Below are 26446 nucleotides of genomic sequence, written 5' to 3' on the forward strand. Positions count from 1 at the left end.
ACAATCGACATGCTGAGAATATTTTGGAAGCTCTTTCCTTAAGTTACCTTTGTTAAATCACCTAGAGTAATGGCCAGTGAATCACCTAGAACAGTGATGGCGAACCTTCTTTTCCTCGGGTGTCAAAAAAGGGTGCGGGCATACTATCACATGCACGAGTGCCCACACCCATAATTCAATGCCTGGGATGGGCAAAAACTGCTTACCCCACCCCTGGGGGCCCTCTGGAGGCCAGAAACGGCCTGTTCCCCCAACTTCTGGTGGGCCCAAAAGAATCATGTTTTGCTCTCCCCAGGCTTCAAAGGCTTCCCTGGAGCCGGGGAAGGGTAAAAATGCCCTCCCCACCCCCAGGAGGTTCTCTGGAAGCTAAAAGTGCCCTCCCAGAGCCTCTGTGCGAGCCAAAAATCAGCTGGCCAGCACACACATGCACGTTGGAGCTGAGCCAGGGCAATGGCTTGTGTGCCAGCAGATATGGCTCCGCGTGCCACCTATGGCACCCATGCCATAGGTTCGCCATCACTGACCTACAATAATAGCCAGGATATTTGGCTTCAGCTACCATTATCTGATCAGCTAGAGTTCGTAAAGTCTTATTTACACTGGCTTGTGGCAGGATATAGAAATGAAGTAATGACCTTTAAAGCCCTACATGGCGTTGGGCCAGAATACATCCGGAACCGCCTTCTACCGCATGAATCCCAGCGGCCGATAAGGTCCCACAGAGTTGGCCTTCTCCGGATCCTGTCGACCAAACAATGTCGTTTGGCGGGCCCCAGGGGAAGAGCCTTCTCTGTGGTGGCCCCGGCCCTCTGGAATCAACTCCCCCCAGAGATTAGAACGGCCCCCACCCTCCTTGCCTTTCGCAAATTACTCAAGACCCACCTTTATCGCCAGGCATGGGGGAGTTAGGATATTCCTTCCCCTAGGCCATTACAAGTTATGTATGGTATGTTTGTGTGTATGTTTGGTTTTTATAATAAGGGCTTTTTAGTTGTTTTATTAAATTAGATTGTTACATGTTGTTTTTTTATCATTGTTGTTAGCCGCTCCGAGTCTGCGGAGAGGGGCGGCATACAAATCAAATAAATAAATAAATAAATAAAATAAATAAATTCTTGAGAACAAAAGGGTTTGCAGTTGATAAGTAAGGGCTTCACGTTTTTCTCATATAATTTTCCTATTATAGTTATGTCCTGAGACCAGCTGTTGTTGATATATATACATAAGCCTCCTCCCTTCCCTCCCGTCCCATAATTTTACAATCCTGTCTGCTCTAAGTATCAGAATCACTAGAGGTTGTGAACCCAATGGTATGGGGTCAGTTGTAGGAGTCTTGGCTGTTGTTGGTGTATCTGAGATGGGAGTTCTGGAGATAGGTGGCTGTAGTTTCTTTTCAAACCTGCAGCAAAACACATTCAGGTCTGATTTGCTGATTTCCTTCAGCCTGGAAAGGTGGTTTGCCATAACCAGTGATATTTTTAAGAGTTCTCCACATGTTTGCTGGTTCATTACAATATTACAAGTTAACACGACAAGTATGCCAATAATTTAATACCTTGCATCCTATTAACTGAATTAGTGTTGCTATGGTAGTAAACTAGAAGAATACTAGGAAAATTTACCTCAGACTTACAGTTACAATATCTTACTGTAATTCACATGCCATTCAATTGCAATGTCAAATGCAGTGAACTATATTTAAAGCCATAAATTTATTGAAGTTCCAAAGATTAATCTGGACTCAGTTTTCTTTCTGAAAGCCACATTAATTATGAGTAGAGGTGTGTGGTAGATTGTATCTTCAACACAACTATTTAGAAATGCTTAGCAAAGTCTGTCCTTAACTGAACTTAACCCACTTTAATGGGAAGGGTTCATGTGCCTCTCATTATGTAGGTAAGCAACTGCTAAAGTTACTTCAACTTGAATCCTGAACATTTTCTGAGCTTTTCTTCAAGATGGTCTTTTTTCATGGCATATTGATTATAACTTTTTCTTCATAGGCATCAGGTTTGTTTTTCAATGCTATTTTTCTTTTAAATTAAGGCGTTTGGTTTTCTCCTGGGATTTTTTCAGACCACCATTGCATTTTTCACCATTTTTTCAGTCACCCAAAAGATTTAACTTTCAGCTCCAGAATAGCCATTGCGCGAGTCTTAATACATTGAGGTATGTCACTGAGAAAGTTCTACAGCAGACTTTGGCGAAAATCTGTAAAACTATTGGAAAGAAATGTTCGTTTCAAGGCTGTTTGTTGTGCTTGCATATATGTGCATTTTAATCTAATTTCATTTGCATAAATTTAATTGAGCTCTATGTCTTTTGTATATATATATATGTCTGTCTGTCTGTCTGTCTGTCTGTCTCTCTCTCTTTCACTTTCCGCCTACCTCTGTATGTATAAGTAAAGGATTCTCAGGGTCAGAACAACAGGGTAAATTGTCCAATGGAAGTACAGTATTTATTTTATTTATTTATTTATTTTGTCCAATACATACTGAAAGTTAAAGAGAATAAAAACATGTAGTAGTAAATATCAGGGAAGGGATAGAAGAAGAGATATGAGAATAGAATACATCAATGAAGAGTAGAGGAAAGGATAAATGAATGGGAGAAAAGATATATAAAATATAGGAAAAACAATTGGACAGGGGACGGAAGGCACACTAGTGCACTTATGCTCGCCCCTTACTGACCTCTAAGGAATATGGAGAGGTCAACCGTGGAAAGTCTAAGGGAAAAATGTTGGGGGTTGACACCACGGAGTCTGGTAATAAGTTCCACGCTTCAACAACTCGATTGCTAAAGTCATATTTTTTACAGTCAAGTTTGGAGCAGTTGATATTAACTTTGAACCTGTTGCATGCTCTTGTGTTATTGCGGTTGAAGCTGAAGTAGTCATTGACAGGCAGGATTTTGCAGCATATGATCTTGTGGCCAATACTTAAATTATGTTTAAGGCGTCGTAGTTCTAAGCTTTCTAGACCCAGGAATTGTAAGTCTAGTTTCGTAGGGTATTCTGTTTCGAGTGGTGGAGTGAAGGGCTCTTCTGGTGAAGTATCGTTGGACATTTTCTAGGGTGTTGATGTCCGAAATTCGGTGTGGGTTCCAGGCAGGTGAGCTGTATTCAAGGATGGGTCTGGGGAAAGTTTTGTAAGTGTGAGATTGCCAGAGTACATGGTAAACTAAAGAGATGGGTAGGTAAGAAGTGTGAAATATAATTAAGTGAATTAAAAAGAAATGTAGCCTGGAATGTATGTATGGTGTGCAAGCTGCTGTTACTTCATCTCTGTTCTGAAGCATTCTCATGCTCAGGACAGAAACATTTTAACAGTAAATATTCATTTTTCTCTGATTCTAGAAAGCAGAAATCTGAACTGTTTGTGTATATTTTACATTTTAAAGGTTTTAGTTTGTTTGTTTTTCAGTTTGTTTGTTTTTAGTATCGCATGGATACTTATTTGATGTTAAAATGTATCATTGGGTTTAATATTTATTTCACCTCAGTAATAATTTATTAATGTATTAGAGTTAGAACTCTAGAACAACCCCCCCCCACTTCCTATTGAAAAGCAATCCAATAGCAATTTTAGAGCAGGAAATACTTTTATTTATTATTTTATTTATTTAGTCCAATGCATAATACACATTGAAGAGAATAGATATGTAGTAATCTAACTAAAGAAATGAATAGAAGAAAAGATATAAAAGTATAGGTGAACAAATTTGAAAGGAAGAAAAGATAAATGAGATAAGGAAAGACAATTGGGCAGCGGACGAAAGGCACACTGGTGCACTTATGCACGCCCCTTACTGACCTCTAAGGAACCTGGAGAGGTCAATCGTGGATAGTCTAAGGGAAAAATGTTGGGGGTTAGGGGTTGACACTACTGAGTCAGGTAATGTGTTCCATGCTTCGACAACTCGGTTGCTGAAGTCATATTTTTTACAGTCAGGTTTGGAGCGGTTAATATTAAGTTTGAATCTGTTGCGTGCTCTTGTGTTGTTGCGATTGAAGCTGAAGTAGTCATTGACAGGTAGAACGTTGCAGCATATGATCTTGTGGGCAATACTTAGATCGTGTTTTAGGCGTTGTACTCTCAAGTATTTTTAAACCCAATGATTTAAGCAACTTCTCTGTCTCTTAAAAATCAGTGTATTTCAGTTAATTATAAATTTAGTTAATTTAGTTAATTAATTCAGTTAAACATGTAATTAATTCACATGTATTTAACGGATTTATTTGAGAATTATGTTCAATTTCTTTGATTTACTTCCACACCCCGCCCCACAACACTACAATATACATGTTAACTAGCAATCTGCTGGATTTGAGACAATTGGGAATTCATGACAGTCCTTTATGACTGCTAGGAAATTAAATTTGAAACAATAAATTATACTTTCCCAAGTGGAACTCTGTATGACCTCCATTTCATTGACATTTTGATGTTGGTTCAGTTGGGGGAAGTAGTCAGTCCAGCCAAAACAAAATTGCTACCGTATCACATTTCTATGAAATAGAGTAGAAAGCAAATACTCCCAAAACAGATAATGTTTTCAATTACACAAGTCTACCAAAAATATTTTTTGTAATCATCGCAGTTGACCTTGTACTTTTCTGAATCTTTTTTTTGTTTGTTCTGATTTCAAAAATGTATAAAGTTTTTCTATAGCAGGTAAAGTTTCCACGGATTATAAGGTATAAGAAATATACTGGCAATATTAAGAAAACAGTAATCTCCATATCAGAAATGACATAATAACAAAAATGCTTCTATATCAGACACTTTATGTGACAGAGCAAAACTAAGCATATTTTTGGAATCAGCACATCAAACTCCATAAAACAGACATACTGTATTACTTTTGCTGATGATTTTTTTTTGTTGACTGGTATTATTCTTGAAAAGCTCTACATGCTGACTTTTATGTGAACATTTCCTGTGCTGCACAAGATCCATTTTAATTTACACGGATGCTCAAGAGAGGTAAAACACAGCTAACATTGGAACACCATCTTTTGGCTGTGGCGAGAAGGGCATTTGCCCAGGTTCGCCTGGTGCACCAGTTGCGGCCCTACCTGGACAGGGAGTCATTGCTCACAGTCACTCATGCCCTCATCACCTCGAGGTTCGATTACTGGAACGCTCTCTACATGGGGATACCCTTGAAAAGTGTTCGGAAACTTCAGATCGTGCAGAATGCGACCGCAAGAGCCATCGTGGGGCTTCCTAGATTCGCCCACGTTTCTGCAACACTCCGTGGCCTGCACTGGCTGCCATTCAGTTTCCGGTCACAATTCAAAGTGTTGGTAATGACCTTTAAAGCTTACATGGCATTGGACCAGAATACCTCTGGAACCGCCTTCTACCGCACGAATCCCAGCGGCCGATAAGGTCCCACAGAGTTGGCCTTCTCCGGGTCCCGTTGACCAAACAATGTCGTTTGGCGGGCCCCAGGGGAAGAGCCTTCTCTGTGGCGGCCCCGGCCCTCTGGAATCAACTCCCCCCAGAGATTAGAATGGCCCCCTTCCCTCCTTGTCTTTCGCAAATTACTCAAGACCCACCTTTATCGCCAGGCATGGGGGAACTGAGACATCCTCTCCCAGGCATTTATATTTTATGTTTGGTATGTATGTGTTGTATGATTTTAAATTGCTGGGGTTTTAGATATGTTTTATTTTAATATTAGATTTGTTTCACTGTTATATTGTTTCTATTACTGTTGTGAGCCGCCCCAAGTCTTTGGAGAGGGGCAGCATACAAATCTAATAAATAATAATAAAATAATAATAATAAAAGGTGAAAGAAAAGGTGACAAAAAAGAGCTCCCTCCATGAAAAGCAAAATCAAGAACAAACACATCTCCTTCAGGATAGTATTTTTTAATGGTTTCTTTACCATTGCCAATATTTTATCCTTGCAATGTGCACTGTTGTAAAATACCGATTCAAAGATAACTTCTGCTTTCCATAATAAACGAATGGAATGCTTAGCCTAATTATTTCATTTTTTAAAACTTTACTTTATTTAATTTCATTTGTTTTATTTGTTAACAGATCATGGGGAATTCTTATGCAGGGCAACTGAAATCTGCCCGTTTTGAAGAAGCTCTTCATAACTCCATAGAAGCTTCCCTCAGATGCAATAGTGTGGTTCCACGCCCCATCTTCTCACAGCTGTATCTTGATCCTGAGCCTCCTATTTTGCCGGAAGGTAACCAAGCAAGTATGGCATATTCTAATTGTTCTTATCCTATGTAAAATGTTTATTATTATTATTTTTAAATAAGTTTTTCAGAAGTATATTTTTTTAAAGTTTAAGTTTATTGGATTTATATGCCGCCCCTCTCCAAGGACTTGGGGCAGTTTCCAACATATAAAAAAGACAATATATATCGAAATCCAAATAATTAAAGTTCAGTTACAACTAAAAAATTAAAGAACCAATTAAAATATATAAATAACCATTCAATCAACAACCCACTATATGTTCATCGGCCAGGGGGGAGAATCTAATAACCCAAAGCTTGGCGGCATAGGTGAGTCTTTAGACTCTTACGAAAGGTGAGGAGGGTGGGGGCAGTACAAATCTCCAGAGGGAGCTAATTCCAGAGGGGTGGGGCCCCCACAGAGAAGGCTCTTCCCCTAGGTCCCGCCAAGCAACATTGTCTACTTGATGGGACCTGTAGAAGGCTGACTCTGTGGGACCTAACCAGTCGCTGGGAAGTCCTGTAAGTAATCTGTAAGTAAGTAAAGGTTATATGTGGTTGACTTTTAAAAAAAAACCATGCATTCCAGATGTGAAACCAAAAGTGGAAGAGCTAGACAAAGAATTGATGCATCGTTACACCCAGAATGGAAGTCTGGATTTTTCCACCAGCCAGACTATTAATGAAACAGAAGAAGATGAAGAGGATGAAGAAATGTCTGATTCCAATAGTCCGCCAATCCCATATGCACAAAAACCTGCCCCGGAAGGATCTTGCACTACTGATGGTTGGTTTAAATCTTCCCTATCTAACATTTCATGCAGAATCAGAGATGTCTTTGACAGAGCAGTTATCAAATGATGAAAACAGTTTTCCTCCTTTGTGTATGTTGCACATTGTGATGTCACAGGCATACAGGAAAAGGGCAGTGGTTGTTTTATGATGGTTCTGTTACTTTCACAGAAGGGTCATACCCTGCAGAATACTACTTTGTCCAAAGTTAGAAAGAAAGAAATTATGCTAAGCTAAGGATACATTTGCGATATGAACATATAACATTTTTTTCGTAACAAAATCTTTAAAAAGCCATAAAAAGACAATATAATGTCTGCTTCTAATTTGACTCTAGGCTAGAATTTCTCAAAATCTGAAGGTTTTATACACTGGTGAAATCTAAATGATTTTTACTACCAGTTCTGTGGGCATGGCTTGATGGGTGTGGTGTAGCTTGGTGGGTTTGGCTTGGTAGGTGTGGCAGAGGAAGGATATTGCAAAATCTCCATTCTCACCCTACTCTGGGGCTAGCCAGAGGAGGTATTTACCAGTTTTCTGAACTACTCAAAATTCCCCCTACCCATCAGTACCTGCTGGATTTCACCCTTGGTTTTATAGTACTTTTTGACATGTTATAATACCCAGGGCCCCTTTATGAAACATTTTTATTTAGTTAAAATTGGATTTTTGCATGCAAACTAAATGCAAGATTAAAGTCTGATCTGTTTATAATATTACTTGAGCAACAAGCAATATTGGAAATAGCTCAAATTGTTATATTCTTAAAGCTTGGTATTATATTCTTAAAGGACATTATAAGAAGTGATCCAGAAGGAATAGCTTATTTAAACCTTATATCATAAATATTAATAGTAATTCAGTTAATATGTTTAAGATCCAACATATTTTTCAATCATTGTCCTTTATGAAAATTAATTTTTCTTATAAATTATTTTATAAATATCTTCTAATTATCTTCTGAAAATACAGAATAAATCAGGTAGTATTTTTCTTAACCCAAAAATGAAACATGTTTTTGGAACAGTACTATTCAGGTAAACTTTACAATTAAAATAAAAAAAATTAGATTATATTTTTAGATACAGTTTGGTTTGACTTTCTGGTGGCACCAAGCAAAATATATTTTAATAACCTATATGAAGAAAATATTTTGTTCGTTAAAGAAAGCAGTCCCTTTTCCACTTCCCAAATCTGAAACTTGCTACATAAAGTACAGCTCAGGTTGCAGAGAGTTTTAAGGCGAAAATACATCAGAAGAGAAATTTATTTGCAGGAGATTCTTGAGAATTACTATGGAGGTTGTTTAAGCCAACAAATAAATGCTTCTCTTCAGACTAGTTTCATTTTAAACTTCATTCACTTCTATGACCTTTGTGCTTTCCTGCCCTTATTTCTCTTGTCGAAAGATTGACAAATTATTTGCACTAGATTAAGATTGCAGTATGAAACATGCTTACTTGGAATCAAATTTCACTGAATTTACTGAGACAAAATATACATATACCGAATCATACATATAAATCATAGCAATTACATTGCTGGGATCAAGGCTGTATGAAAAATTTAAGTTATTGCTATGGGAATTGTGAAAGCTATGTTAAAACAAATGAGGTACTGAATATGTTCAGCAGAAAACTGTTTGATAAGATTAATATTAATCTTCTTTTCGATCATAACTGCAAGTATTATTCCTTGTGTTTCCATCCACCCAGCTCCTCTACTCTCCCTTTAACATCCTGTGTTTTTGTTTGGTGATATTTTGTTCCATTGTAACATATAGGTATAAAAATACAATATGGCAAGTCCAAACTTTACAATTGATCTTCCAGAAAAGACTGCAGTAATGAATCAAAATATTTTTTACTTTAAAAACTCTGAACTTCATGTAGAGACCATAACTTAATAACATGTGATGTTTCTGTGGAGCTATTGAAGCAGAACTGATCAACTAGACGGAAAAATAAAACTAGCTCTTTAAACTTTAAAAACTGATATAAAACTTTATGCCACCAAATAAAAACAGAATGTACCAATTACCACTGCAAACAGGAAGAAGAACACACAAAATCCAATCATGCCTTCTATAGTTTTGTAAACACCAAACTTAAAGATTTAAAAACCATCCCACCTCTAAAAGGGTAAAATGGTGAAGATTGTAACGATGATGCTGTTAAGGCTAATCTCTTCAACACTTTTTTCAGTTCAGTCCTTGTCAACAGCAATGACATCTTCCCCTTATTTCCTAGTCGTACCTCAACCAATTGCAATGATCTAATTCACATTGATTTTTTTAAAGATTCTGTCAAAAGGTCACTACACAAACTAAAGCCATCTCTATCTATAGGTTCTGATGGAATATGTGCCTACTTTCTAAAAAAGTTCTCCTCTGCCATAGCTGAACCTCTAAGCATCATCTAGGAAGTATCTTTTAGAATAAGATCCTTGCTTATGCTATGGTCATTAGCAACAGTTATAGTTATCTTCAAAAAATGTGACCCCAGCCTTGTTGAGATTTATAGACCAATCTATAATTGGTCTTAAATCAAAAGATTTAAGTCCAAAGGTCACTATAACGACATTGCTAAAAAGGCATTAAGAGTTGTCAACCTTATTTTATGAAGTTTCTCTCTGGTAACATTATACTTCTAACTAGGCATACAAAATATTTTTTAGACTATCACTGAATATGCTGACCTGCCTGAAACCCACACTGTATTTCGGACATTAATTACATTAGAGAGGGTCCAGAAGTATATTACAAGAAGAGTACTCAACTCCTCTGCTCGCAATAAAATTCCTTATTTCAGTAGACTTCAAATTTTTGGCCTGGATAACATTGAACTACATTGTCTATATTCCGAGCTAAACTTAGTACACAGGATCATCTACCTTAATATCCTACCTGTTAACTACTATTTTAACTACAACTGCAATAACACCAAGGCTATCAATAGAAACAAACTACAGTGTTCCCTGGCCACTGCGGTTCACAATTCGCTGACTCAGTGCATCGCGGGTTTTTATACAATATTAATGGAAAAAATATATTGCGGATTTTCGCTACTTCGCGGGTTTTCTGCGGAACTTGATCTGTGAAAATATATATATTTGATGAATTTCTACATGAAATAATTCCCAAAATGTATAAAAATATATTAAAAATATTAATTCTAACAATAAAGGAATGTTATAAATCATAACATATTACAATATACAGTAAATGTTGTGCATACTCCCTTTCAGCCTGAGGAATGCTCGGATTATGAAGGGGGGGAGTGATTTAGAATTGGCAGATTTGCCTGATTTACAGACAGAAAGGAATGTTAGTGAAGGAGAGGAGAAAGCTAATGACGTAGAGATGGATTCAGGATCAAATGGGGAGGACTTGAGGTGGATTAAACCCTAGTTCAGACATTCCCAGAAGCGATTAGAACAAGTGACAAGAAGGAAATATTAGGAGGTGAGGAACTAGCTAATCAATTACCTCACATCTGGGTGTGAACGGAAGAAGAAGCTGATTCTGTTCAATCTTGTCATACCTAGATGGAGGCGATCCCGACACGCTCCGTAAAGTAAGCAAAGAATCGTGTGGTTTATAACCTGTTTTTATGGCTCCTTGCTAATGCTGATTAGCCCATACATTTTAGAATGACTTGTGGAATGTTTTAATGTTACTACTGAGATAATTTGCTTATCTGCTAAGAAGGGAGATGACAAAGAAAAGCATTGCGTCAGAGCATATGTATTACAGGAAGATGAAGGAAAAATAAAGAAGCTGCTGTGTTTTTACAAATATTAGCATTTGGCAATCATTTATTCCAATTATTATCTGAATTAGCCTGAAACCAGAACAGTAAATAGTGCATATTTACTCAGTGGATGAATACAGTACACACCGGAAACAAGAAGCAGCATTGCCCGACTGAGACGCTACTTGCCTACATGAGATTGTAAACAACACATGATTGGTTGATTGATGGAGAAGTGACCAATCGCAGAGTGCTGCTTTGTATCCCAGAGCCTGATTGGCTCAGTACAGTAGCACATTGTTTACTTTTCATCTGTGCGCAGCTTCACCATCTCTGAGTCTGCTTCTACACTCGGCCATTTCATGTGGAGCATCGTTTCATCGTATAGGTTTAGGAATTCAAAACATTTTACAGTAAGTGTAAAGGTACAATACATGCACAGAACAGTGTGGGAATGGTTATTAAGGGAATGGGAAAGGTTTATGTAGCGTAAAAGTGTGTGGGAGGGTTTATAAAGCTTTAAAATAGTGTATAAGTATTTTAATAAATACAATGTCGCTACTTCACGGATTTTCCTTTATTGCTGGTGGTCTTGGAACGTAACACTCACAATAAACGAGGGAATACTGTAAACATATTCTTCACTAATCTTGATTGCAGAAAATACAACTTCTGCAATAGAGTAGTAAATGTCTGGAACACTTTACCTGATCCTGTTGCTAGCCTCTCTAACCTCCATACCTTTTTCTTTAAACTGTCTACCATGGACTTAATTTGTTTCTTAAGAGAAGGGGGCGTGCATAAGCGCAGCAGTGTGCCTACTGTTCCTGTTACGTTCCAGGACCACCCGCGATAAAGGAAAATGTAGTCATTTTATGTGTTCATGGCTATTTTTTGTGCCATTTTTCCATGTGTCTTGTTTCCTTGCACTTGTTGACAAAATGAATGAATGAGGTAGTAGATATGGCCCTACTATTGGACAGAATGTCATCTTGGACAACAGATGCTCAGCAACAGCACCAGTCTTCTGGTCTTTCCCCTCCATTATAGAAGCAAGCTATGTATTCTAGCACCCTACCTTGCAATATTTCAATTAATGTATTGTCATCAGTTGGTGTCAGTACTGACCTGTTTCCCATGAATTGAAGGAATATTAATTGTGGACTTATTTATATTCTGAAGATGGAATAATGGGATGGGGGGGGCTCTTGTAATATATACTCATTTCTACATGATTGGTTAGATTTAGAGGCAGATATTGGCTGCTCTATTGATATTGATTGCTTCTTCATTGCTTATTTGACCCCTATGACAATCACTAAGTGTTGTACTACATGATTCTTGACAAATGTGTCTTTTTATTTTATGTACGCTGAGAGCATATCCACCAAGACAAATTCCTTGTGTGTCCAATCACACTTGGCCAATAAAATTCTATTCTATTCTATTCTATACTATTCTCTGGCACATGGTTCTCCCTAATGGATTGCAGGGGGTGGGATGGGGCTGGGGTGGAAATACAGTGATCCCTCGAGTTTCGCGTCCTCGAGCATCGCGAAAGGGCTATATCGCGAGTTTTCAACCCGGAAGTAAACTCCACCATCTGCGCATGTGTGCCTTTTTTTCTATGGCCACGCATGCGTAGATGGTGGAGTTTCCCGCCGGGCAGATAAGCTGCTGGGCGGCTTCCCTGGGTCTTCCCCCTCTTGCCCCGTAAGACCCCAGCGGTGGCGCGAGCAACGGCGTGGGCGAGTGGGCGGCACGCGCGGGGACACCCCAGCTCCGCTTCCCAGCTGGGAAGCGGCCCCAGCAATGCGCGCGCGCTTGGGGACATCCCAGCTCCGCTTCCCAGCTGGGAAGCGGCCCCAGCAACAGCGTGGGCGGGCGGTGCGCGCGCGCTTGGGGAAACCCCAGCTCCGCTTCCCAGCTGGGAAGCAGCCCCAGCAACGCGCGCGCGCTTGGGGACATCCCAGCTCCGCTTCCCAGCTGGGAAGCGGCCCCAGCAACGGCGTGGGCGGGCGGGCGGCACGCGCGCAGGGAAACCCCAGGCGCGAGCAACGGGGTGGGCGGGCGAAGGGCGGGCGGCGTTGGAAGTAAAAACACCATCTGCGCATGCGCAGATGGTGTTTTTACTTCCGCACCGCTACTTCGCGAAAAATCGATCATCGCTTGGGGTCCTGGAACGGAACCCTCGCGATGATCGAGGGACCACTGTAACAATATGATAACAGTTGATAGCATCTTTTGCTGTTTCATTAGCTTTCAGGGAGTTGTAGTGGAAAATAATTTTGCAATTCAATGTATCTCTCTTATTTTAGTGTCAGCAAACATTTATTCAATCAATCCCTGGAGTCTTTCTACTCAACTGTTTATTTTTAGTGACTTTAATAGAGCCTCCAGAGTATATGTAAAAATAAAAATATTTATTTTAGTTTGCATATTACTTCATTTATAAGATGCACATTTTGTTTCTATCACTTTTTTAAACAATTGAGGGTATTATTTATTACTGATGATGTGGTTTGGTTATTAAATGCAATATGAGAGAGAGCCAAAGTGAGGTCTGAGTTACTCAGCAACCATGAAAATACCAAATGGCGGTGACTGTGAACTGCATTTTAATGTAAATCTTAGTATGTCATTTCTAATGCAAAATCCTTATCTTAAAGTAGCACAAAAACAGGTCTGTACCTCACAAAGGAGATGGTAATTGTTACTGTTAAAGAAAGTGGGGGATGGTGGGGGACAGAGACAAATTTTACTTTATTCAATTTCAGACCTTTTGTTTGTATTTTCACAGCTGTGTTGATCAAACTCCTCTTCTTCTTAGTTGCTTAAAAAATTACTATAGAATGCAAAGATCAGCATTTCTGGAAACCAGAAATATTTTATTGACAATTTATTAAAGGATTTGAATATGTTGATTCAATTCCTAAAACCAAATAATGATTGATTGAATGGACACCATTGAAAATGGAGCCTAATGAATTGCTCCAGGGATTTGTATTTGCATTTCTTTTGAATAAGAATGTAAAGTGGTTTTTTTGTTTGTTTTTACTTTCCAGAAGTAAATTTGCATTCCTTAATTATCTGCTGTTTTGAGCTCATGCTGCAGTCCTTAATTCAAAATGCTAATATCTCTTTTGTTCAAAACAACAGAATTGCAAAGACACTCATTGAGTTCTGGAAAATAATATTGTACTCTTGTTTTCAGACAATAGCTATTAGCTAATGTTGGCTAAAATGAACAGTCTGCCTTTTTATAAAATTGTTCAATCTTTAATTTCTAGGATTTAAGAATGCTGCAACTTTGATATTCAATGAGTTTCAAAGGATCCAAGGACTCAGGTCTCAATTGTAGTTAACATATTATTCTGTAGCTAACAGAATCATCAAATGCAAAGATTGTAAATTAAAGAACAAATAGGTAGTGCAGATACCTTGCTCCAAAATCTTTTGAGCTTACACCCTTTAAAGACAAATTTGTTTAGCTTCCTTTCCTTTTTAAATAAAGTTTATTATACCCTAGCACTTTCTAATGAATCTAAAAGCAATAATGTATGTGACACAGCTTAACAATGGTGGGGTGAGATGTGAGAGAGGCTGGTGCTACTAGCTCAGTCAGAAATAGCTTACAGAATATATGATGTTTAAAATTAGTAAGATAATGTAAATAAATATATATACTGTACTGTACTGTATATAAATGTACTTTTAAAAAATCTATTGTCTTAGAAGTCACATGAAAGAAATAAAATATTTGTCTTTCCTAAAGGAATTAGCAAATATGGATGGATGGATTTTTTTATTTACTTTCAATAAACAATAGATTTTGACATAGTGAACTGTTCTTGAAATGAAATTAACACATTTGAACCCCTCTTGGAGAATTTCAAAATTGGCTATGGTTCCTTCTCTTATGTTTCTATAATCAATTAAGTTTATTTTGCTCTTTGTTATACCATTTTGACAGTTAATATCCCTGTTACCATTTTTCCAGCTAAAGTTGTGGAATACTATTCCTTGTAATTAACACACCCTGCTCTTCCTTATCACTTTTGGTATTTGCTTTCCTTATCTTCATCTCTATGTGCCTCTGGCCATAGCCATTCTCTCTTATGTACTATAGCAGTAATTGCTACTGTTCATTGTTCATGATAATTGTTACTGCTGAACGTTTGATGTAAAAAGATTACACGCATAAGGAACATTATGTCACTTTTAAACAATATACCTCAAATAATGTTGGATGAGCACATTTTGGCAAACAAACAATGTCATATATGTACGTAAGGCTATGTGACTTTTAAATTTTATTTTTTTATTTTTTATATAGACACTTCAAGATATTATTCAACCAAATATAGCCTTACATAGGCTATATATGCTACATAGTTAAAGCTATAAAGAATTAAGTTCAAGATAGACATTGTGAGGAACTTGTAAACTGTATTGTATAAACCAGTGTTTCCCAACCTTTTTTGAGCCGCGGCACATTATTCATATTTTCAAAATCCTGGGGAACACTGAAAGGGGGGGGCGGGGGGGGCTAAAGAAAAGTTTGGACAAAAACCCCCTCTCTCTTCCTCCCTTTCGCTCTATTTCTCCCTCTTTCTCTCTTTTCCTTCCTTCCCTTCTCTCTCTCTCTCCATCCCTCTTTCTTTCTTTCTCTCTTTTTTGCTCTCTTTCTCTCTCCCTCCTTCCCTTCCTCTATGTCTTTCTCTCTCCCTTGCTCTCTCTCTGTCTCTCTTGCTATCTCTTTCTTGCTTTTTTCTCTCTCTCTTGCTCTCTCTCTCTCTTTCACTGTCTTGCTATATGTCTCTTTCTTTCTCTTTGCCTCTCTTGCTATCTCTCTTTCTTTCTCTCTCTTTCTCTCTCTCTGTCTCTCTTGCTATGTCTCTCTTTCTTTCTCTTTCTCTCTCTCTCTGTGCCTCTCTTGCTAAGTCTCTCTTTTTCTCTTGCTATGTCTCTCTTTCTTTTTCTCTCTCTCTGCCTCTCTTGCTATGTCTCTCTTTCTCTCTCTCTTTCTCTATCTCTCTTTCTCTGCCTCTCTTTCTTGCTCTGTCTCTCTTTCTCTGCCTCTCTTGCTATGTCTCTCTTTCTCTCTCTCTCTGCCTCTCTTATATGTCTCTCTTTCTTTCTTTCTCTCTCTCTCTCAGCTGACTGCAAGCGGGAGCCCTGACGGCGGCATCTGGACGTGCTGCTGGACACCGTATATGCCAGGCCCGCAGCGCCAGCATGTACGACGTCCAGCAGCACGTCCAACCGCCACCGTCAGGGCTCCCGCTTGCAGTCAGCTGAGAGAGAGCGAGAGAGCGCTCCCTCTCGCTGCCGCCATCTCCCCGCGACTGCCTGCGGCCGCTGCGGCCACCCCCCCAATCCCATCGCCAGTGCCCTCCCGCCGGACCACAAAGGACACTTGCCGTCGACGCCAGAGAAGCTCCAGCTGGGCGGGGCGCTGCCGGTACTTCCGTCCTGGGGCTCCCGCTCGCAGCTGTCAACCGGCTCCTGCTCGATGCCGCGGTTTTCGGCGCTCTCCTGCTGGGCCCCAAAGAAGGAAGGCGGGGAAAAGGCGCGAAGAATGGAGCTCTTCTTCTTCCTGCCTTCCTTCTTTGGGGCCCAGCATGAGAGCGCCGAAAACCGCGGCATCGAGCAGGAGCCGGGGGACAGCTGCGAGCGGGAGCCCCAGGACGGAAGTACTGGCAGCGCCCCGCCCAGCTGGAGCTTGGCGGCACACCTGGCCATGTCTCGCGGCACACTAATGTGCCGCGGCACACCGGTTGGGAAACGCTGGTATAAACTATAAGACAGTGAAACAGCTTGCCACTGGACTGGAGGAATTCAAACTGCAGCTTTACACTAGAACTTCCAAACCCTTTCCCAAATGAACCAAGATTGAACATTTGGATGTTTCCCCCTTTGGTGATGTCACTACATCAATAATCGTATTTCCTATAGTTCTAAGGTTTCCCACCTCCTCTTTTGTATGTGTGATCCACACTGGAGGGAGATTGCTTGCCCCCTTTAAATTGAGAAGCAAATGGTTCTTACGGTTTCAACATTGCAGGAATGAACGAGAATTGGGCTTGGAAAAAGTGTCTTCTGAATAATTCCTCTGTACCAAACTACCATATTGCAGTTGCAACAGATACACTGTTTTCCATCTGCAGCAGAAAACAATACCATGTACAGTGGTACGTGTACTTAGGAACATCTCTACTTAAGAACTTTTCTAGATAAGATTTTTGTTCAAGATTTTTTTTGCCTCTTCTTAAGAAACATTTTCTACTTAAGAACCCAAGCCTGGAAAAAATTTCCCAGGAAATTTGAGAGCGGCATGAAGGCCCAGCCACTTTCCTGCCATTCCCCCTTTAATCCCGGGCATCTTGGGCTTTTCTGAGCTGCCAGAGGAGCCTTTCAGTGGCGCTTAAGGAGGGTTTGGCAGTCCAGAGTGAACAGAGCTGTTTCCTTTCTGTGGGCGCTTCGAGACGGAATAAACCACTTCCCTGTGGTGACTCCCTCGCACTGCCTCCCAAACCCGGGGTAAGGTTGCCTCCTGGAGCATCCGGGTGTGGAAAGGCAAGAGGGAGCGCTTCGCACCGGCCATGTCAACTTGGCTCCAGCCAAACCGAGGAGTCACCACAGTGAAGGAAAGGTGCTGGATACAGAGCGACCAAGCGAGAGGACAGGGGATCCCTTCAGCATGGGAAGGAAGAGGCAGCAGGTAGCAGCAGCAGCAGCCACCTTTCGGTCAAAGGAGCGGGAGATTCCCCCCTCCCGCCTGCCTGGGTTTCTCTCTCTAGCGCAGTGTATGGGAGGCAGCTTCGTGCTGGATGTATGGGGGGTGCGTGCTCCTCCTCACCGCCTCAGAGTCCCTCTTTTTTTTTAAGCCTTAAAGTTTTAGATTTTTTTGATTCCCCTCACTTCACCTTTCTTCCGCAGCGACTGTCCTCCTCTTCTTCCTCCTCCTTCTCCCACACAGATTCTGAACTTTTATTTCTTTCATAATGTGTTTGCACACATTATTTGCTTTTACATTGATTCCTATGGGAAAAATTGCTTCTACTTAAGAACTTTTCTACTTAAGAACCTGGTCACGGAACAAATTAAGTTCTTAAGTAGACGTACCAGTGTATCTTTCTTTGTAGATGAAAATGTTGTGCATGGTTGTAGACATCTATGAGCCTGTGCCTCACATTCATTTTTATAAACTCTACTTATTAAAGCAGAGTTCCCATGAGATGCAATAGACTACTACTAGTTTAATCCAAATAATCTGGGAACACCTGTTTAGATTTAGGAGTTTAGAGGCATTTTATAGTTGCTAAGGCAGTCTACCTGTATTGTATCCAGATATGGCATCCTATTGAAAGTAATGTTGTTTGGTTGATAGTACACAGCTGCACGTTTGATTAAGAAAAATAAAATGAAGGCATCTTTTGTATTCAATTGTTTTTCAGGAGCAGGAAGAAGGAGAAGGCAAAATATTATCTTTCTATTTGCTGTGACATTTTTGTTTATGAGAAATAAACTCTGTCAAATTTTATTATATGAAAATTACTAGCACTATACACTACTGTTAAGTTCTCTCCCCGTAAGGAGCACAACATAGTGCATGAAGTCCTAATTTTATTTCATGAATATACATTTGTTTTATATATCTACTGTCATTTGCCCATGATAAACGTATGAACCACGTGGCTGTTTTGTGAAAGGGGAAAGGGGTTAGAAATATGAAGGCCAGAGTGACCAGTGTACTAGGAAGTTTATGGCTGTTTCATGATGTACTATTTCTTTTCAGGTTTTTGTCAAGCCGGCAAAGATTTGCGATTAGTATCGTTGCGTATTGAACAGATTGATATTCCACCAGGCTTCCTGTTGGTTGGAGCTAAATCTCCAAATCTTCCTGACCATATTCTAGTCTGTGCTGTTGATAAAAGATTTCTGCCAGATGACCATGGAAAAAATGCACTTTTAGGTAAATGAGAATTCATTCATTATTCTTCATAATATGACAAATTTGCAGTGAATTGAATTTATGTTATGTTGGATTGATTCACTTCAAAGCTTTCTCCCTGTTCTATTCTGAAATATTTTTGAAAGCTTTTTCATTAGAGAATAATTTGTTTGGAATCTTCCACTTTATTAAGTGCACTCTATATATTTGTCAGTATTGGCAAACCTATTAAGAGCATAATTATAAACACAGGGTTGAGAGCCAAAGGATTCCCCCCCCCCTTCAAATGGAAAATTTATTAAGGAAGTTACATACTTTACCGGAATGACTGTCTTTGACCTCTTTTTTCTGTCAATTTTCTTGGAAGTCCTCAATTTACACCCATTCGTTTAATGACAATTGGAAGTTACAATGACACTGAAAAAAGTGACATGACCATTTTTTACTCCGTGAGTTGGTTACCAAGACTAGATGTTTAGTCTTTTAAATTTTGGGGCTTGTGCTAAATCCCATTTTCGGGGAACTTCTCACTACCAGAATGTAGTATACTCCTAAGTACCTGATACACATTGATGAGCTCCTACAGGTATGGTCAGGTACACAGTACTAGTAGAAAAATTTTGATTATGTTTTTCTATTGCAGTAAATGAGGTTGAATGTGTATAATTTTAGCAGAACTCTCTCTGTGTGTGTGTACATACACGTAGAGTTTATATAGTAGATAATATATATTTTTGTGTGACTGTGTCAGGGGTGGGCTACTGCCCGGACATGGGGGGGGGGAATGAAGTGGGCTAGCGAAAATGGAGCTCCACCACAGAGCACCCAATTTGCACTGAAAGATATTTAAAGAAAATGCAGGGTGTCCTGCATAAGCCACACCTACAATGTGGTAGTAAAAATTTTGTTTTTTCACTGCTGATACATGATAAATCAGCACTCCTGTTGACTGAGAAGGAGCCCATTTCCCAGACTTCAATCATTTCCCTGGCTTTCTTTGTACCTGCTTTGCCAACAATCTTATTAGCAGCGAAATTGAATGTAAGTCCTTGTTCATTACAGTGTGAGGCTATCAGTGAGTTTGGATCTCCTCGTCTGACCACTCACTTGTGTTCTTGTAATCTGGTGGTTAGCTTCCTCCCCACTTGTCCTACATACTCACAGGCACAATCCATGCAGTTGATCCGATAGATTACATTAGTGTAGCATATTCCACCTTCACTTATGAGTATTGCAGCATCTCCATGATCATCTGATTAAAATTTAGACGCTTGACAAATGGCATGTTTTTATGACAGTTGCAGTGTCCTGTTGTCATGTGCCTACTTTTTGAGAACTTCTGTCAAGCAATGTCAATGTCAGATTCATTGCAGGCAGGGATTTTTTTCTTTAGCCAGAGACAACAAATACACAATAAATGTTATTGTGCAACTGTAGTGATTAACTTAACAATTGCGGCAAAGAAGGTAATAAAATGGGATAAATCAATTAATGTCTTGCTTAGTTAGCAAAGACATTTTGGTCTCAAAAATCAAGGACTACCTGTATACAGTTGATTTTCACGGCGGGAGGTGCTGTTGTAATGTGTGCAATGAACGGAATCATACAGTAATGTATGATGGCCTGGTTGAGTATTGTCTGATAGGGCTTGGCTGTAATTATATTCTCCCTGATTTTCCCCAGTTTGGAATATGAATAAAGTGATGTTGTGTTTTTTTCTATTAAACCACATACGAGCGCCGTTATTTGAGATACATATTAGCTTTTACAAATTTTGTATAGCTTTAATTATTTTTTTCTAGTCTCCAGATGTATTAGATCTCATGATTTTCCAAAATTGGTGTGTGCTGGTTAGAGTTTATGAGAGATGGAACTCTAATATTAGGTTTTGGAAGCCTTTAGTAATTAGAAAGTATAGTTGCAACTTTTTTCATCACATTCTTTTTCAGCATCCTGGAAATGAAGGAATTTCTACAGGATCAGATCAGAATTCTAGCAGTAGCTTAAAGATTAGTTTAGAAAAGCCTATTTGTGGCAGGAATGCAAGTTTATAGGTTAGTCCAAGATCAAAGACAGATAACAGAACAAAGCAAGGACTTTGGAGATTGGCATAAACAATTCAACTGAGACAAGGGCCAGCTGGATTATAGTGTTCAAGTTTGCTCACGTTCACATTGAAATTAATGATTCAGGGAAGAATGAATTCTTTTCATTTGAAACAATCAATTTCTAATCCTCTAAACCAGCCCTGTGTTCTAAATAAATTGCATTATAATTCCCAATTCAACCATGAATAAACTGACAATCTGAGAACCTGTAAAAATGTAGATTTTGCAAATAATTTCTGTGGAATATCTGAATTTCTATACTGTGTTGCACGTAAACGTTTGATAAGTTTTCTGTTCAACTCTCATTTAATTGCTTTGTAATCCAATGTTCCAATCTGACCTTTTGTGTTTTGTATTTTGAAGAAATTACATTATTGTTCAGAATAATGACCTTTCAGTTTTTGTTGAAATTTACATATTTATGTCTTACTATATTGCAAAAAATCTCTTCAGTGACATATGGATTATTACTTATATCAGGAATTTCCATAGAATCGAAAGTATAGGTATTTTCCATTCTCATGTCCTGAATCTCATGTCCTCTAAAAAGATTTTAAATATCTTAATTGCTTTTCCTAACAACTCATTTTGGTCTTCTTGGGTATTTTGGAACAGGAATGGGCATGTTTTTTCCTATTTAGAGTTCTTATTTACTTCTGGTAAAATCTACTGGAGCTTCCATTCAGCACTGAATAATTGATATCCCAAAATAAGTGAGCCTATTATTCAAAATTAGAAATTACAAAGTTAGGGGAAAAGACATTTGCATCCCGATGTTCTTTTTCTCCAAAGTTTTTCTTCAAAGCTTTCTAATGGCTTTTGTAGTTACAGAACATGGCAAGATGGAATAATTTAAGATTGTTAAACTTAAATGGAACCAATGATGATGGCCTGGGAAAGGTTGAAGCCAAACATTTAGACACCTAACAATTTAAATATAACCCACAAATTCAAGTATGGACATCCACGTGGGAAGGGTGATGTGTGACAAAACACTACAAAGCAAATTCTGCCGTTAATATTATGCAAAGTTGCAACAAGAACAAAAGGGTGGGACTTCTGTCATGATACCATGCTACACATTTTGCAAAACAGATGCCTATGGGTAACAAACAAGAGAAGTTGTATGGTACTTGGAAAATGTAAATTTCATTATTCTTCTTTGTTCTTTAAACTATCAGTGTGTAGCGGGAAATACACGAATAAGACAAATGGATTCCAAGAAGTGAAGTTGAATAGAAACAAAAGTATCAACTATCGAAGAAAAACTGTAAAATTATCATGTTTTTCTCCAACCCTGCAGGTTTTTCTGGAAATTGTGTAGGCTGTGGAGAAAGAGGATTTCGATATTTCACTGAATTTTCAAACCACATTAATTTGAAACTCACCACTCAGCCAAAGAAGCAGAAGCACTTAAAGTACTACCTAATAAGAAATGCTCAAGGTGTGCTGTCAAAGGGACCTCTTATATGTTGGAAAGGTAAGAAATATCTTCTTGGATGTACTTGAGTGTGTGTGGAGAACATTAAGAGAATTGCATTTTAGAATGGTTAAATAGTATATTGTTTTGGGATGCTTCTTCTTAAAAGTGGGAATTTCCATATGATACTCATATAGTAAAACTAGCATTTTAGTTTGTAAGACGCTATATATGGTTTTAAGTATTCCTTACTATCCATTGGGGGACCTTTTTCCATATTAAAGGACAGTCTTCTTCAATCTAGGGTTATCCAATTATTTTTAAAGGACATAAAATTCATCTTTAATTTTCTTTTGCAAAGTAGATTATGTCATTTCTTCTTAATCTTACCCATCTAATAAAGAACATAGAACAACTTTTGTCTCAAAGCAGCCCATAAAGTAATGAAATTGAAAAGTAAAAGTTATGCTTATGTCAGTGAAAAAAAAAGTATTTGAATGCTTCTGATTGCTAAACCTAAGAGAAGCATATATACTTGGGTGTCATTTTTTTCTAATTGGTAGAAGATTGTATAATTGTTCCCCTGCAATCCCCCCCCCCCACCACAAATCCAGCTATTTATATTATGTAGAGGCTAACTCTCAAAATGTAGCTTAATTTTGGAAGTTAGCTTCCACACAATAAAAAATAATGTTGTGGAACAGGTTTAGTGCAGTCAGTAACAGATCAGTTCATGGTAAATGTAACAACTGCATGCATGTTTACCTGGAAATAAATTGCCTTAGTGAAATTCCCTTCTAAATAGGTGGTTGTAAAAACACATCATAAATAGTGGAGATGAAGTTAGTCTAAGATAATAGAAATATCATGTTGATGAGATACAGCATAGGTTAAAACACAGAATTCCAAGGATTCTATGTAGCATTGATGATGATGATTTATTCCAGAAGTTGCTAAAAATTGTGTTTAATATGATAGTCTTGTCACACACAAATAACCCTATAATCTAGTCCTATAGTTATTTAGACCGTTATGCCAGCAGCTTGGCCTAATTAATACAACATTCATGTAAGTGTGGTTGTGCTTAATGTACCACTACCCCTGTGTCTTGTGCAAGGTTTTATATCAGTGGTTCTCAGTCTGGGGGTGGGGACCCTTTGGGGGTTAAACGACCATTTCACAAGGGTCGCCTAAGACCATGGGAAGACAAATTTCCCATGGTGTTAGGAAATAAAGCTTCTATTCTTGCACCTGGCAACATATTTTTACAATCCAACCAATCAGGCATTTACAGTGGAGGTGTCCCCCTGACCTTTCTACCAATCAGCTTAAAGCTCTGTTAGCTTATAGTTGGGGGTCACCACAACATGAGGAACTGTATTAAGGGGTCGTGGCATTAGAAAGGTTGAGAACCACTTGAGAACCAAAGGTTGAGAACCACTGCTATATATTAAAACAATAACTAAAGTGTTTCTGTAGCCAGTATGAGGAATATATTATGTTGCAGTTCTAGAAGAGTCCTTTGTTCTGATGTTATCTTTTCTCCCATGCACAAGAAATGAGAATGATAATATCAGACATATTTGATTTTAAGATCCCTCTATATGAAGGTATACTTCCTTTGAAATTATTCTTGTGTTTCCTATAACAAAATTAGGGTCATGGCTGCTGCATGAATTTTCTAAAGGTTTCTAGACTGAAAATAATATTTAACAAATTCCAAAAACTTTGCTTTTTAATTAACTCTTTTGATTGCACAGTAACTACATTTTGTTTTTTGTTTTTTTTTGCATACAATATCTGTCCTGCTACATTGTCTCACCTGGCTGCTTAATATGTACTATAGCTGCTTTACTTGCAGAATGTAGAAGTAGGCACTCTTCTGTTGCTAGCCATTCTGCTAAACCTAGTTCTTCAGCATCTCCATCTGTGACTCCTGAGAGTGGAACAGCCAATGGATACAAGCCAGGGTTCACCCAGACAGGTAGGAGCTGAGAGTCCATTGCATCCTTGAGCGGACACTTATGAAGTAGCGATTATGACGCCATTACAGTTAATCTGTAGCTGTGAAGCCCCCAATCATAAAATTTCTGGTTGCGATAATCTAGCCGGGAGTGCTATGTTTGAACTTATTATATAATAAAATATTTTGAGTTATAACTTTTTATGGAGTCTGTATCAAGAAAGAACACAGTAGTTTCCAACTATCAAAAGATGCACTGCTTTATTATGATGAAGCTTCGCTCTATATATTTGGTTCAGTAAGGCTTGTAAAGACTTCCTAGTAAAGTACAATTAAAAACCCTTTGGGGCCTCTGTTCCCTCTGGGATTTTATGACAAGTTATCTCTTCCTATTATTTCTTGGTTAGTGGGAGGTTTGAGTGGGAGGTTCATGATTCATTATTATTATTATTATTATTTATTCGATTTGTATGCCGCCCCTCTCCGAAGACTCGGGGCGGCTCACAACATGTAACAACAAATCATAATAAACTAACAATTTTAAAATGTTTAAAGATTTAAAAGACCCCATATACTAACAGACATACACACACGCATACCATATATAAATTAAACATGCCCAGGGGGAGATGTTTCAATTCCCCCATGCCTGACGACAAAGGTGGGTTTTAAGGAGTTTACGGAAGGCAGGAAGAGTAGGGGCAATCCTAATCTCCGGGGGGAGTTGGTTCCAGAGGGCCGGTGCCGCCACAGAGAAGGCTCTTCCCCTGGGGCCCGCCAACCGACATTGTTTAGTTGACGGGACCCGGAGAAGGCCCACTCTGTGGGACCTAATCGGTCGCTGGGATTCGTGCGGCAGTAGGTGGTCTCGGAGATATTCTGGTCCGATGCCATGAAAGGCTTTAAAGGTCATAACCAACACTTTGAATTGTGACCGGAAATTGATCGGCAGCCAATGCAGACTGCGGAGTGATACAGGCTCCTTGCATATTTTGGAGTCTTATGTGGAGACTTTAAATATAGAGAGCAGATGTGTCACTTTGGGCCTTTACCCTACAGTGTGGACTAGGAAGTAACATTTTGTAAGGGTAGAATTCCTAAAGTACGAAAGTCGCAGAACAGCAAATTTAGATGGAGGATAATTCTGTATTTAGACCATTGGGAAGATTCTCCACCCCTGCCCTTCCATTGTTACACGCTATACTATTTTCATCAAATCAAGAGTATAATTTGAATGCACAGCTACTTTAGATTTGTTGTTGCTTGATAAATATATATATTTATTAATTCAAATTAACACACACACACACACACACACACACACACACGTGTGTGTTAATTTGAATTTGAATTAAAATTTGAAGGGACGTTAGAGCCAACTAAATGAATCTTGAACTGTGTTTTAGAGAATGAAAGTATTTCCAGAGGAAATTTTAAATTGTTGTCTTCCAGTCTCATTCACAGAATTTTCAGTGAAGAATAATTTCTCACCATCTTATTTTATTCATTCATTCATTCATTCATTTTGTCAAACAAGTATGGGATTGTAGTTTGTATAAGCATAGCATAAGTAGTAAATAATGATAAAAGAAGACAATAGGACAGTTGGAAATGAAATGAATAATGTGTAATAGTATCAAGTTATGACAAATTCTAGTTGATCAATCTCACTGAAATATTTCCCACTGTTCTAATCCCTGGAAAATTATGCCACGATAAACCAATTCATTAAAAAAATATTGTTCCTGTAGTCAGTGAACTGAGTAATTTGGCTATCTTTGCCAAGTTAGTCAATCTATCTTTGATACTCCCCTTTTCCTTATTAGTTGATCATGGTTTTATTTACTTGGTACCTTCTGTATGTGTGGTTTTTTTTGTCAGGGCAATGTTACCTCCTGCCAAAAGTGTAATCTTTCCCTTAAAAAAAAGTCGCATTATCCTTGTCAATCCATTTAAGTTTTATCAGCAAGATTGTGTGTGTGAAAACACGTTTTTGATTTAAAAAGTGTTATGGGAGTAACTCAAGGCACAGATTTTAAAAAAATATATGTCATTGATTATTGATCCACATACTCGTACACACAAATCAATGAGGAAGCTACAAGTTAAGTAACTAGCACTGAAAGTTCTGAATGAGAACCATAAATAATAGAGCAGTGTTTGGAATAGCCTTTCTAATTTGATTCCCAGGATGTATATTAATCTATAACCCATATTGTCCCCAAGGTGATGATGGGAGAT

At 38.6% G+C, this 26446-nt stretch overlaps 1 protein-coding gene across 9 annotated transcripts in view; it reads left to right on the top strand.

The window, feature by feature from the left end:
• Positions 1 to 26446, top strand: part of GREB1L (GREB1 like retinoic acid receptor coactivator) — a 211239-nt gene that overhangs the window by 99386 nt on the left and 85407 nt on the right. For 5 of the 9 annotated variants that reach the window (XM_070747606.1, XM_070747609.1, XM_070747608.1 and 2 more), the window contains 5 exons: positions 6062 to 6230; positions 6803 to 7000; positions 18559 to 18735; positions 22126 to 22302; positions 24089 to 24226. In XM_070747606.1, coding sequence (XP_070603707.1) covers positions 6065 to 6230; positions 6803 to 7000; positions 18559 to 18735; positions 22126 to 22302; positions 24089 to 24226 — 856 coding nt within the window. In that variant the 5' untranslated portion in view covers positions 6062 to 6064. The remainder of the gene's footprint in view (positions 1 to 6061; positions 6231 to 6802; positions 7001 to 18558; positions 18736 to 22125; positions 22303 to 24088; positions 24227 to 26446) is intronic. The other 4 variants (XM_070747610.1, XM_070747613.1, XM_070747615.1 and 1 more) reach the window with 2 other exon arrangements.

Source organism: Erythrolamprus reginae, chromosome 3, assembly GCF_031021105.1.
Source record: "Erythrolamprus reginae isolate rEryReg1 chromosome 3, rEryReg1.hap1, whole genome shotgun sequence".
Lineage (NCBI taxonomy): Eukaryota > Metazoa > Chordata > Lepidosauria > Squamata > Dipsadidae > Erythrolamprus > Erythrolamprus reginae.